The sequence below is a fragment of the Trichosurus vulpecula genome, chromosome 7 (genome assembly GCF_011100635.1).
Source record: "Trichosurus vulpecula isolate mTriVul1 chromosome 7, mTriVul1.pri, whole genome shotgun sequence".
Taxonomy (NCBI): Eukaryota; Metazoa; Chordata; class Mammalia; order Diprotodontia; family Phalangeridae; genus Trichosurus; species Trichosurus vulpecula.
The window spans coordinates 12,645,822-12,660,773 of NC_050579.1; the positions used below are offsets into that span (position 1 = coordinate 12,645,822).

At 42.7% G+C, this 14,952-nt stretch overlaps 1 protein-coding gene across 1 annotated transcript in view; it reads left to right on the plus strand.

The window, feature by feature from the left end:
- Window positions 1–13,435, plus strand: part of GPR55 (G protein-coupled receptor 55) — a 61,348-nt gene extending 47,913 nt beyond the window's left edge. Inside the window, exon 2 of the mRNA XM_036765739.1 lies at window positions 12,429–13,435. Within this exon, the coding sequence (XP_036621634.1) occupies window positions 12,429–13,435 (1,007 nt within the window). The remainder of the gene's footprint in view (window positions 1–12,428) is intronic.
- The last annotated feature ends 1,517 nt before the right edge of the window (window positions 13,436–14,952 follow it).

Here is a 14,952-nt window from a genome sequence, read left to right on the forward strand (position 1 = left end):
ATGCTACTTACTGTTGTGGGAGTTGTACCTGAACACCCTTATTGTCTGTTTTCTAGAGGGTCATGATTTGTCAGAGCAAAGATCTGCATTAGAAAAAAATAAAATAAAAATTTTAAAACCGCAAAGAAGAAAGACTAAAAATGAGAAAAGAGATCTGGCTCAGCAGAAGCAGAAAGCATAAATGAAAGGGACTAGCATTTCATTGGCCAGCCACTCAAACCGGTCCTATCATCTCATAGGAGGAGGAGTATTTCATCAACCAAGTTCACTTTGGAGGCTTTGCTGTCAAAAAGAATCTCTATAACTTCGGCCCTCTACCCTAAGTTTTCCCTGGGAACTTTAGGATTTGGCTCATTTTGTCTCCATCCCAGGCCATACAAGACTACCCAGTCCAAAACGGCATTAGATTTGGAGCCAGAGGACTTGGGTAAACATTAGGATTTTGCTATACCTATGGAACCTTGGGAAAATCATTTCTCTCTGGGCCTCAGCTTCCTCATCTGTGAAATGAAGGGACTGGACTAGATGATCCCATATTTCTTTCAAGACTAAATCTATTATTTTATGATAACCCCCATTTTGCAGATGTGGAAACTGAGGCCCTTTCTATTGCATTAAAACTGTCCTATGTATCTTGGATTGATGTGGGGTCAAGATGGCAGAAAAAAGGCAAAGACTCTTCTGAGCTCTCCCCAAACTCCTTCGAAAAACTTTAAATAATGCCTTGAAACAAATTCTGGAGTGGCAGAACCCACAAAACGATGAGATAAAACAATTTTCCAGCCAAAGGCAACTTAGAAAGTTAGCAGGAGAGGTCTATCACACCCAGATGAGAGTGGAGTGAAGTCCAGTGAGGGTTATGCCAGTCCAGACCGGGCCAGCAAACCAGAAGTAGGCCATAGGAGTGATTGAATCAGCCTCAGTGGCAGCTGCTTCTGGAGCTCTCAGTCCACAGGTGATAAGGGGGTTGAAAAACTGGTCAGAAGGAGATTACAGGGGTCTCTTTGCTGGCACTGAGGCAGGACTCTGTTGCTTTGTCCATACTTGGATCCAGGTCGCAGTCCTGGATGGCAGTCCCAGGGTGAGGAGGAGCACTAGCACACCAGAGCTTGAGGCCACAACAGAGGGGGGGACCCTCCTCACAATTCCAGGGCAGAAAAGAGAGCTCATAGTCAGTCAAAGACCAGAGCACAGGCCCAGAGAGTAGTAAACACATGTCTCCTTAGATCATACCATCTTGGAAGAACTGAAAACTTACAGGTCCCTAGAAGTATCTCTGAAGACAGCTGCACAAAACCCCTGAAGCTTGGGATAGTGCCCCCTCCACCCTAGAAGCAGAGCCCTACTTTAACAAAGTGTTAAAAGTCAAGAAATAGGCTGGGAGAATAAGCAAACAACAGAAAAACACTGACTATGGAAAGTTACTATGGTGACAAGGAAGATCAAAACACACACTCGAAAAAAGATAAACTCAAAACTTCTACATCCAAAGCCTCAAAGAAAAATATGAATTGGCCTCAGGCCATGGAAAAGCTTAAAAAGGGTTTTGAAAATCAAGTAAGAGAGGTAGAGGGAAAATTGGGAAGAGAAATGAGGAGATACAAGAAAATCATGAAAAAGGAGTCAACAGCTTGGTAAAGGAGACACAAAAAATATTGAAGAAAATAACACCTTAAGAAACAGAATAGGCCAAATAATTTTTTTTTTTAAAAAGGTACAAAAACTCAATGAGAAGAAGAAAGCCTTGAAAAGTACAGTTGGCCAAATGGAAAAGGAGGTACAAAAGCTCACTGAAGAAAATAATTCCTTAAAAATAAGGGTTGAGCAAGCAGAGGCTAATGCCTCTATGAGACATCAAGAAACAATAAAACAAAACCAAAAGAATGAAAAATAGAAGACATTGTGAAATATCTCATTGGAAAAACAACTGACCTGGAAAATAGATCCAGGAGAGATAATTTAAAAATTATTGGACTACCTGAAAGCCACGATCAAAAAAAAAGCACCTAGATATCATCTTTTAAGAAATTATCAAGGAAAAGTCCCTGATATTCTGGAACCAGAGGGTAAAATAGAAACAGAAAGAATCCACTGATCACCTCCCAAAAGAGATCCCAAATGAAACCCGCCAGGATACTATAGCCAAATCTGGGGCTTGTGGGCTGCCTCTACTTCTGGCCTCCTTCTTTTAGACTATTAAGTTCACTAGATGGCCAGTTAACAAGTCCTGCAACACCTTCACCTGATACAAGTACCTCTCTAGAGGATTCTCTTGCTCACTTGCAAGACAGTGGAGACAGCATGGCTGAAAGGAGTCCCAGAGGAGGGAGAGGAAGACCATTAATTCCTGTCTTCAGACAGGGTACCAGGACCAGACATCTCCGCTGAGGAAATCAAATCAGATGCTGGTAGTGATAGTGAGGATGTATCTGCTCACACTGCCCCACACTTATCCTCAGACTCAGCAGTGACCTTTGACTCCAAACATAAATCAGATAGTAGCTAATGGACCTGCAGTGAGGGCAAGTGTCAGGTCTGGAAGGCAACTAAAGTTGAAAGATGTCATCAACCACATGTTCAAAAATACAAGTGCATCTGTAACAGTATCTGTAAATTTCTGCCCACAAGACATTACACTAATCCCCCAGTATTGTATTTGGGGGAAAGGGAAAAGACCTGGCTTGTAACTAAAATGTCTAATATGTCTCTAGAAAATTTATTTAAAAGTCAGAAACTTTGGTGCTGAAAGCTATTTAGCAATACCCAGTTTTTCTTCTAAAAGTCTTTTTATTTTGTAGTGGGGTTGTTTTGAGATCCTCAGTCCTTTTAGCCACTGTGTATTTCTCTGTGCATTAACTATCTTCATTATCTGACTGTTGCATTGTGTCTTATTTCTCTACACAGAACGACATATGGGAAGAACACTAAATTCGGGAGCAATATCAGATGAGATTATGGAAAAGAGCAGGATGCCTCATTTAAGGTGAAAATAAATGATGTTTGGAAGTTACAAGGGATCTTTGAAACAGACAAACAGTAGCCACTTTGTCTTCAAGTTGCCAAAAATGAAAAACTTCTGTTCCAAAATCCTGACTCTAGTACACATTATAGTCTTTCCCTACGCTTTGCTGTCTAGTCCTTGTAGTTGGAGATTTCTTCTAATCTGTCTCATGTTTTTCTTTTCTTTTTTGTTACAAAATTTATAATTTAATAAATACTACAGTTTGTAAAAAGAATCATTATAGCCAAATGCCAGAGCTCCCAGGTCAAGGAGAAAATATTGCAAGCAGCCAGAAAGAAACAATTTAAGTATCATGGAGCCACAGTCAGGATGGCACAAGATGTAACAGCTTCTAGGTTAAAGGCTTGGAAGACTTAGAATATGATACTCCAGAGGGCAAAGGAGCTAGGATTACAACCAAGAATCATCTACCCAGCAAAACCAAGTATAATCCTTCGGGGGGGGGGGCGGGGGCAGGGAGAGAAATGGGCATTTAATGAAATAGAGGACTTTCAAATATTCCTAATGAAAAGCCCAGAGATGAATAGAAAGTTTGAATTTCAAACACAAGAAGTGTAAAAAGGTAAGAAGGAAAGGAAGTCATAAGGTATTTAATAAGGTTAAACTGTTTACATTCCTACAGGGGAAGATGATACTTATAACTCAAAGGAACTTTCTCATTAGGGCAGTTAGAAGGGGTATACATAGACAGAGGGCACAGGTGTGAGTTGAATATGAAAGGATGATATCTAAAACTATTAATTAAAAAGTGAGAATCAGGAATGCACTGGAAGAAAGGGAAAGAGAGAGGTAGAATGGGGTAAATTATCTCACTTGAAAAGGAAGAGAAAAAGCTTTTTACAATGGAGGGGAAGATGGCAGAGGTGGCGGGGAATGCTTGAACCTTACTCTCACTGGAATTGGCTCAAAGAGAGAATAACATACACACTCAACTGGATATAGAAATCTATCTTACCCTACAGGATAGTAGGAGGGGAAGGATATGAAAGAAGGGGGTGCTGAAAGAAGAGAGGGCAGATTGGGGGAGTCAATAGTTAGAAGCAAAACATTTGAGAAGGGAAAGAGTGAAAGGAGAGAGAGCATAGAATAAACAGGGGGAAATAGGATGGAAGGAAATGCAGTTAGCAATAGTAACTATGGACAAAAATTTCAAAGCAAGTCTCTCTGATAAAGGCCTCATTTCTCAAATATACAAAGAACTGAGTCAAATTTGTAAAAATAAATGCCATTACCCTATTGATAAATTATCAAAAGATATGAACAGTCATTTTTCAGATGAAGTAATCAAAGCTATCTATAGCAATATGAAAAAAAGCTCAAAATCACTATTGATTGGAAAAGTGAAAATTGAAATAATTCTTGGGTTCTACCTCACACCTATAAGATTAGCTAATAAAAGGAAAATGACAAATGTTGGAGGGGATATGGGAAAATTGAGACACCAATGAACTGTTGGTGGAGTTGTGAACTGATTCAACCATTCTGCAAAGCAATTTGGAACTATGACCAAAGGTCTATAAAACCATTCATACCATTGACCTAGCAATACCACTACAAGGTCTGTGTCCCAAAGAGATCCCCATAAAAAGGGGAAAAGGACCCACATGTACAAAAATATTTATAGCAGCTCTTTTCTAACGGACATTGAGGGGATGCCCATCAATTGCTGAACAAGTTGTGCTGTGCAACTATACTGGAATACTATTGTGCTGTAAGAAATAATAAGCAGGATGCTCTCAGAAAAACCTGGAAAGACTTACATGAGCTGATGCAAAGTGAAATGAGTGAAACCAGGATAGCATTGCACATAGCAACAGCACTATTATAAGATGATCAGCTGTTGATGACAACTATTGTCAGCAATACAATGATCCAAGACAACTCTGAAGGACTTATGATGGCAAATGCTATCTGTTCCCAGAGAAAGAACTCGTGGTGTCTGAATACAGATTGAAATATACTCTTTTTTACTTTTTCTTGTTTGTTTTTGTTTTTTGGTCTACGTTTCCTTTCACAATATGACTCATATGGAAGTATGTTTTCCATGGCTACATGTGTATAACTTATATCAAATTGTTTCCTTCTTAATGTGGGGGGATGGAGATAATTTGGAACTCCAAATTTCAAAAATAAATGTTAAAAATTCTTTTTACGTGTAATTGGAGAAAAACAAAATGCTAAATAAATATTTTTTTAATTGTCCTGGGGATGGGCTAGAACAGATGCCATCCATGGAAGAAAAAAACACTATGTGGGTGATGTTGTGGGTTCTCCCCTCCACCTTAAAAAGTGGATTTTCTTAATCTTTTTTTCTTTCTAAAAAGGCTCAAGTTCTAATGTATGTGCAAAAGTAAAATAAATTTTTAAAAGCTTCTGCTGAAAAGAGGATGTGGTCGTGCAAGCTCTGGCTTTAAGTATATGTACAACCAGTAAACATATTCAGAGAGGTGTCCAGAGGCTTAGGTGCTGGCTTGGTTATCACTGGGACTGAAGGTATAGTAATCTGGGGCCGCCCCCACCTTAAGAGGCCTCATAGGCTGGAGGGGAGTTGGGAGGGAGCTGGACAAAGGTCTAGAACAGCCAAGGGTGTGGCTGGAATCATCATAGGTCATGGAAGAGAAATTAGAGGTCGTCTAGGCTGATCTCCCTCCCCAGTAGAGAAAACCTTTGGTTAAGGTTGGAGAAAAGGACCTAACCTTTCAGAATCCTAATCCTTCTTCAAGGTTCAGCTCAGTTGGGAGATCCCCATGAAATTTTTCCCTCGATCGTTCATTGGTGAATGCGTGTTATTCCTCTGTATGTTTCTGTCCCTATCACTCTGTCTCTCTGTCTTTTTCTTGGTCTCTATCTCTCTCTCCCCCTCAGTCTTTCTCTATCTCCCTGTCTCTGTCTGTCTGTCTCTCCCTACTCCCATCCTTCTCTGTTTTTTTTTTCATCTCTTCCTCCAGACCTGTGTTTGCAACATTGCACCAGTGTGGGGACCTCTCCAATAGGAGACTCCCTCCCCCTCGACAGGCCAGCAAACCCCATCCCCCACTTATCACCTGGGATTGTTGTATGAGGCATTGAAATCCTAAATGACTACACTTGCGGCCGCACTGTGACCTTTCACTGTTCAGATATTCTGAGAGTTCTTGGATCCCTCCCGTGCTGCTTCAACCACTTTACTAGCCAGCTTTTTAGGGGGAAGACCTGATTTGTGCTTTCATGGTCTATTGAACTCACAGTGAGGAAACTCCCTTTACCAGTGGCATATCAAGACCTGCCCTGCAGGTATCTCTGCTCTTAGAGAATTGCCCAGGGTGTTGAAGATCTATGTGACTTGTCTGGGGACCTACAGTCGGGTCAGAGACAACACTGAACCCTAGTCTTTTTGACTTTGAGCCCAGGTATCTATTCACTATGATACACGGTCTCTTTTGTATCTGGTCATATGGGCTATTTGTGCCTGACCTGTGGTAGAGCATTCTGAGCTCACACTGGTATGATCAGCCACAATCGGACACACTGTGCACTGACCCCAACATCTTGATGTCATTTGGGTCCTCTTCGAGCATGAAGGACAAACAACAACAACCAGTATCTGATGTTCCCAAGAGAATATAAACTCCTTGAAGGCAGCAGTTACACAATTTTGTTTTTGTTTTTCTATCCCTAGCACCTGGTGTGATTCCTGGACTCTCAAACTTAATATCTCTATGACCAGGAGTAAGCTGTTTGTCCAGTCTGACTCTAAGGAATCTCTCTAGGACTCAGCTATTAAGTTATAGCTGGTTTGAGATCTGTATTGGTGGAAAGAATACCCACACTGTGAAAATCACAAATCCTTGACTTTTAGAATATCCCCCTAGCACCTTGCACCTAACACATGGGAAGGACTTAAAAATACTTGTTCAATTTGAATTCAGGTCTTCTGGGCTCTGAAGTCCAATCCTTTCCACTGCATCTGCTAGCTGGCCTATAACAGCAATCTACTAAAGATTTGGGAGTTCTTTAAAAAAAATTTTCTCTTCTGCTTTTCTACTAGAGAGATTTTTCTATATAAATCAATTCCATTGATTTATATAGAAATCCAATATATAATTCCATCAATGAAAAATCTGTTTTCCGTCTCCTCCTCTCCCATTTAAAAAAACAAGAAAAAAGACACAAGCAAATTCCCACATTGCTATGTCCAAAAAAGCAAGTCTTGATGTGTACTCTCTGGTCTTCACCTTTTTATCAGGAGGCAGGCAGCATTCTGCATTACTGGTGCTCTGCATTATGGTTGGTCACTGCATGGATCAGGGCTCCTACGCCTTTCAAATTTTTTTGTCTTTACAATATTATTGTGCTATAAATTATTCTGGCTCTGCTCACTACACTCTGCCTCAGTTCATACCGAGGTTTCCTTGAAATCATTCCTTCATCATTTCGTACAGCCCAAAAGTATTGAATTACATTCATTTACCATTAAGCTGTTCAGCCATTCCCCAGTTGATGGCTACCCTCTTCTGGAGAGATCTTGAAAGTGCAACAGAGTGGAAGGATTTCCCACCCCCCACCAAAACCCCAGCAGCCTTAATGGTAGCTTTGTGGTAGGTATGTGGCAGTGGTAGACAGAATTTCACCTCCACGACCTTAGAGGGGAATTTCTGGCCAGTGTAATTCCTGAATCTTAGCTTCCTCCAAGGAGAGATTTCTTAGGCAATATGATCTTGGAATACAACATTTTGGTTTAAAAAAAAAAAGATTTTTTTTGGAAGGTTGCTTCATGGGTAACACCAAAGTCAAGAGTTCTAGAAGCTAGCCTTCTAGCCAGAGAAGAGGGGTTGCTCAGGCAGCACTGGGATCCAAGGTCTCCTGGGGGTCAGGTTCAAGAATTTGGGAATGCAATCTTCTGTCTGTAGAGTAGGACACCTGTGTAGAAAGCGATTCTTGTGTGGCTCAAAAGGAGGCAGAATTAAAATCTCTAACCCTCTTCTCTCCTCACTTTTCTCCAAGGGAGACTTTCATTTCTGCCAGGAAGGGAAGCAAGAAGTTGGAGGCAGACACCACCACTGTACTTGCCTCAGAGAGAGGAGATACCAAGCTAGAATTATATCTATCTACTCCCTTAGTGATTGTTAATCTAAGGGATATGATTGGGCTCAATCTATAGTCTGGTGGCTTTATCATTGGTATTGGGAGTAAAGGGGATCCTAAGCTCTATATCCAAGACTTGATACCTTTTCCACTGAAGGAACTATTTCTACCAGTTTCATGAGGAACATACATAGTGAATAGCAAGGAAGCTCGTTTATCCAAATCATAGCAAAACAAAAATCAGAGAAGCTAACTCAGCTCAACCAAGAAAGTCCCGAGTATCACCCAAAGGAAATTCCCCAAAGTCACTAGTAATGACATGAGGGAGAGGGTCAGCTCCCCTCATGTCTTCCCAGACTCTTTTTCTTCTGCACCCTGAATTGAGGCTGGCTTCTCCCCTCTTCCCTCTCAGGGCTGGAAGTCCCCAAACAGGACTCCTGAAGGCTAGAGCTCCTCAGGTCTTGCCAACTCTGACCCACTGTTCATGAAGAGCAGGGCTTTCATCTTCACTGAGAAGAGTCCCATGCCAATGGGTTTTGGGACATGGGTCACATATCCAAAGATAGGACATTTCCATAGCCACCTCCCAGAGAAAGGAGGTGATCGTGTGCATGGGTCTCGATTTTGGACAGAGCCATATCATGAGTCAAAAGCCAAATTCTGGAAGATAAAAGGATCTGGACTTTGTTCTCCACTGAAACAGGGTAGGTTAAGTGGGAAGATGGCTCCCTATCTGTCAGGCCCAAGTATGTTTCCTTTCAGTGACAGGCCAAGCCCTCAGAGGGTCTCTGAGGTATCAAAGATGGATTCACTGGAATGTCAGGGTATTGTCTAGCAGCCTCAAATTGTGTTTCTTTTCTCCAGGAGTTCAAACTACAGCAGGAGGAGCAGGGCAGGGCAGGACTCTATGGGAAAGGGGAAGGAAGGAAATAAGGATTTTATTAGTTCCTACTATGTGCCAGGCACTGTGCTAAAGTCTTACAAATATTGTCTCCTTGGATCCTCACAACGACCCTAGCGGTAGGTGCTATCTGTACCCCCTTTTTAGAGTGGAGGAAACTGAGTAGACAGAAGTTAAGTGACTTGCCCAGGACCACACAGCTTGTAAAGGTTTGAGGCTGGATCCATAAGAGAGAGAAGAGTCACACTGATCATTTGGGGGCTGTTGTATGTGCTCTCTGAATTTCTGTATAGGTTTCTATGAGTCCTTTATGTTTTCTGTGATATCCATGGGATGACATCAAGATTGTCCTCTACCCAATGAATGGGCTTATGGCCTTCGGTATTTTTATGGGTGCTGGAGACCCTTTTCACTCACATCTGTGGAAGCTTAGACCCAAGCTACAGTTGGAAGAGTCAACTCTGTTGGGTGCATTTTAGTATTGACAAAAAGATATTGATTTTTTGAGTCAGTTCATCCAAGACTGAGCCTTTTTCTCTGTTAGCTGAGGGATGGGGAGTGCTAGGCCGTGGGTTGTAAGAAGAAAAATGCAGAACTGTGGCATGGTCCTGTAATGTTGGTGTCTAGAGTGACAACAATCAGAATGAGCTCAGACCAACAGGAAATGGGAAGGATGAGGAAAGGGGGAGACTTGCTCCTGGATGTGGATGGGATGATGGCAAAACATGACATGGAGAAAGCAGAAAGACTTCACCTTTATCTTATTTTTATTTTTTCTCTCACAGAAAATATTTGAAATAGAAAGGAAAGAACCCAAAATGGCTTAATAGGGAATTGAAATCCAAGATGAGGAGGGAAGAGAAAGAAAGCACCTAGGTGACCTTGATGGGTACAAGTTACCAGTCCCAGACAAACTGAAGCCCAGGACACTGACATGATTGGCCAACATGACTGGGTGTGAATGTTGAGGAAAGGAAGCAAGTATCACAAAAGAGCCAGCATGGCACCTTCTGGGCTAGTTCATACTGACTGACCTCATTTCCTTCCCTAGACTGGTTGATTGGGGGATGTTGTCAATTGAGTTTACTGAGATTTTAACAAAGTGTTTGACAAAGTCTCTCAGGTTATTCCTCTGGATAAAATAGAGAGGCCTGGGCTAGACAATAGAATGTTGAAATGGATTTCAGATTGGTTAAATGGCTGCCCCTCTCCAACCTAACTAAATCCTCACCATCTTTCAAGGTTCAGCTCAAGCCCTAGCTCTTCCAAGAAGTCTTCTTAGTCAATACCCAGGACAAAAGAGCCCTTATCTATGGCGTCATCATCATCTTCATCCTACAGAAATAATCTTATGTCCTAACACTTTCAAATTCAACCTCAAAAAGCAATTGTCTGTCAAACAGTGAATATGTTATTTGTGCTTCATACTTAGGACCAATGACATCAACATGTTGGGGTCAGGCACAATGTGTTTGACTGTGGCTAATCAGTCCAATATGAGCTGGGGAGGCTCTACCATGGCTTGGGCACAAATAAGTCCATGTGAATATTTGGAATGGAGAGGTCTCAAATTTGCACACCTCATATTTCCTGTTAACTACTGTAAGTCTGCTTTGCTCATAGAGCACAGAACCTTGTTTGAGGGGGGCTAAACTGGCCAGTCCTGTGCCAGTATCTCCATGTCTCACATTCAATTCCAAAGTTCTTTAGAGATCCTGAGAGTATCCTTGTATCACTTCTTCTGATCTTTGTGTGAGCACTTGCCTTCTGTGAAGTCTCTGTAAAATAGTCTTTTAGGCAAGCATACATTTTGTCATTCAGACAATATAGCTAGCCCATTGGAATTGTGCTCTCGGCAGTAGAGTTGGAATGTGTGGCAGTTCAGCTCAAGAAAAGACCTCAGTGTCTGGTACCTTGTCTTGCCAGGTGTAATAGGAGGGCAGAATTTATAATTTCAGAGAGGATCATATATATGTCTGAAAGGTTCAGAACTGCCGGATATAAGTAATTCTCAAAGTAGGAGGCAGAAGAATCAAAGCATATATTTAGGCTCCACAGTAACCAACCCATGAACCAGCATCCCCATTTTGACATATTGATCAAAATATTCCAGGCCTAATAAGTCTGCCTCACAAGAGTAACCAGGAGACCACAGAGAAGCATGATGGTATAAAGCAAAATCATATACATGCTTCCCCTCTGTGGTAAAAAGATTACCCACTGGCCTCAAGTCCTTGTTCAGCACTCCTCAATCCACACCGGTAGCTCCTGCTTCAGCTTTGGCTGTAGCTGTAGCAGCCTCTGGCTCCAACGGAAGCTGTTTTTAACCATCCGGCTTCTGCGGGGGAGTAAGGTACGCCAGGGAAAGCCCAGGTTCTTTCAGTCTGCTTAAGCAAGGTGAAGGGGTTGACCAGGAAAGCACAGATTCTTTCCATCAGCTTAAGCAAAGTGAAGGGGTTGACTGGGAAAGCACAGGTTCTTTCCATCAGCTTAAGCAAGGGAAGCAAGGTGAAGGGGCCGACAAGCTTACTCCAATCCAACATACAAACAGCATTCAGTTAGTTCAGGGGAAAAAGGAAAACTAATCAAGGGCACTTGTTGACTAAGTGCTAAGGAGCCCATTTTTGGTTGCCAACACACCAGGTGATCTTCCAAATCTTCCTAAGACAGAACTCCATAGCTCCCACCTCCAAATGGTGACTATAAAGGAATATTAGCACAAGAGTCACTTGTCCCAGGCTGTTCTATCTGGGACCCATCAAAAGAGATGGGACAAATCAGAGAATGATAACATTAGTTTACAGTTGGCCACAGCGTGATGATGCCATGGCCTTTGTCCTACAGATATCTGCAGCCCCTCCCAATTTCAAGCCAGTGCTAAGCACTCTCTTCATCCTAGCCTTGCCTTGGACTCCAGCCTGACTGAAGAGATTACTATGACTTCAGATAGAACCTAATGCTAGTTTGAGACTCAGCATGGCAGAGCGGATAGAGTCTTTCTCAGAGTGAGGGACACCTGGATTCAAACCCAGCTGTGTGAGCCTGGGCAAATCACAAATTTATATGTGTGTGTGTGTGTGTATGTGTATATATATATATACATACATACATACATACATACATACATATGTGTGTGTTTCCTAGGTGAAGGTGGGTAATCCTTCTTAGGATCAAAGGGCAACAAGGGATGTTCAAGGTCACTGACCCCACCCTCCTCATTTTGCACTTAAGGAAAACCAAACAAAGAGGGTTTAACTGACTTTCCCATGGCCACACAACTAGGAAGTGATGGAGGTGAGTCATGAAACCAGGTCTTCTCTGTCTCTGCACCAGATTTATTTGATAATATGTGACTGCAGTTTGGTTGCCACCCCTTCTTGAAGTATGGCCATTTGGGTAAAATGATGGGGTGCCTGGCCTTATCTGCTGTTTGTATTTCAGGGAAGAGCATGAGGAACCACAGTGAAGGTTGTTCCTTCAAAGAAGTTGACAGCCTGATGAAGACAGTGCAGATGGGCGTCCACATCCCTACTTTTTTCCTGGGTCTGTGCCTCAACCTGCTGGCCATCTACAGCTTCACCTCCTTCCTGAGAAAGTGGCAGGAAGAGTATAGGGCCACTTCTATCTACATGATCAACCTGGCGCTCTTCGACCTGCTGCTTGTGCTCTCTCTTCCTTTCAAGATGGCACTCTCCCAGGGCCCTGTGCATGCATCTTCCTTCTGTACCGTGGTCGAGTGTCTCTACTTTGTCAGCATGTATGGAAGTGTCTTCACCATCACTTTCATCAGCCTCGATCGCTATGTATCCATCAAGCACCCAATCTGGGTCAAAAACATTCGGTCCCCAAGGAACATCTTGATAGTCTGCTGTTCCATCTGGGCACTGGTGTGGATAGGCACCATCCCTATCTACAAATTTCATGGAGAAGCAGACAACTCCACATGCTTCCACAACATGTCTGATGGTGCCTGGGGTGTCCCAGCCATTGTCCCCCTGGAGGTCTTTGGATTCCTCCTTCCCATGGCCACAGTCTGTTTCTGCTCCTTCTGCAGCATCCACATCCTACTGGGCAAGCAGGACCAGAGAAATATTTTGGCTGGGAAGCGGGCTCACATCATCCACTCCATTGCTGCCAGCCTGGCTGTCTTTGTGGTCTCCTTCCTGCCTGTCCACCTATGCATCTTCCTACAGTTCCTGGTAAGGAATGACTTCATCCAAGACTGTGGCACCAAGCAAGGCATCAGCTTTGCTCTGCAGCTGGCCTTCTGCCTCTCCAATGTCAACTGTTGCCTGGATGTGTTTTGCTACTACTTTGTCAGTAAGGAATTTAGGGCAGGAATTATGACTCCCCACCCGCCTTTCAGAGTTCAGCTTTTTTGGAGAGTTCAGCTTTTGCAACAGGAGAGCATGCCCACGGGCACAGAGGATACAAAGGAAAAGCTCTAACATTAAGGAGGACTGGGAGAGGATTCTTGCAGAAGTGAGGCTTTAACTAAGGCTTAACTGAGACCCAGAGGGGAAAGAGGACAGGATGATGGATCTATAGCTGGAAGGTACCTTGGAGACCATTTAATCCAACTCTCTTATTTTACAGAGAAGGAAATTGGTGCCACAGAAATGACTTGGCCACAGCCACATACCTCTTTAGTAGCATGATCAGAATTAGAACCCAGCTCTCCTGACTCCAAGTCCAGGGCTCTTTCCAGATGCTTGTAGCTCATCCCATCAGAAGTCATATCCCTTTCACACTACCTTTCCCCACCCTTGGCCCTGGATCCCATTCAAGTCTATTTAACAAGCCTGTCCTGTGGGGTCAGATTTCAAATGATACCATGAAATTTAAGATTGTAAAGATTATGACATCACATATGGCTTGGGGGGGCGGTGGGAGAGGCAATAAAATCCAACCACAATTCTAGAAAAGATGAGGCTACTTGAGTTACAAAGTTGTTTTCATCAGTGATGTCTGTCCTGTGCCATGGCGTCCCATACTTTGTGAAGGTGGTCTTTGACTGTGGTAAGAATTAACCCCTTCCATCATTCAGCTGAGTGGAATTCCCCAGCCACTAGGAGCAAAGTGCTAACTTTCTCCTTTAGAATTTAATGTGGAATTGAAATGATTGGCTTTGAAAAGAGACTGAAACAGGCACCTGCTTCCCTTCTCTGCCAAGGTGCGGGTGGGTACTAGGGGTGTGGAACACTGCAGATATGGTCATTGGTTAGTGTATTGGTTAGTTTTGCTGAAAAAAAAATTTCCCTTCTTCTTAAAAAAATGTTTCTTACAAGGGGAAGGAAAGGATATATTTGGGAATAACGTTAATATAAAAGTAAAAAAAATCTGTAAATTTTTCAAAAGAAATAAAAAGTTGAATGCAGGTCTTTAATTACTGCCTCTGGTAGTCCATGTTGAGATTGGGTCTTGAGATCCTGATATCTGATCAATGAATTCTCCCTTTTGAAATGCTCTCCCTCCAAAAACTTCATTATCTTTGGAAACGGAGGAGGATGAAGTACATTTTAGCTCCCATGGAATCACAGAATTTGAGAGATGGAAGGGACCTTAATGGCATCTAGTTTAATCCCATACTTGAAAAAAAATCCCCATTATGGTGTACCCAACAATGTATATCCAACATTCAGCCCCTGAAGACCTCCAAGAAGAGCCAAACCTCCACTCCTTTGTTCATCTCTCCATCCTTCTCTGAGAAAGGAAGAGCAAAACCAAGAGGCAGCACTGCCTTGTGGGAAAGAGGAGGCAGAAGAGCATCTTTCACAGCCCCCATTTGGATCCAGAGCCAGAGAGAGGCAGGAAGACCCCGAGTCCCTCCTACAGCCCACAAGCAGGAAAATCCAGAACTCTTTAGCAGCTATTTGGATCACATACTCAATTCAATGATGTAATGTCTAACCACCCACAGGGACTTCCCAGACCATAACTGCCTTCCCTGACCACCATTCCCCAT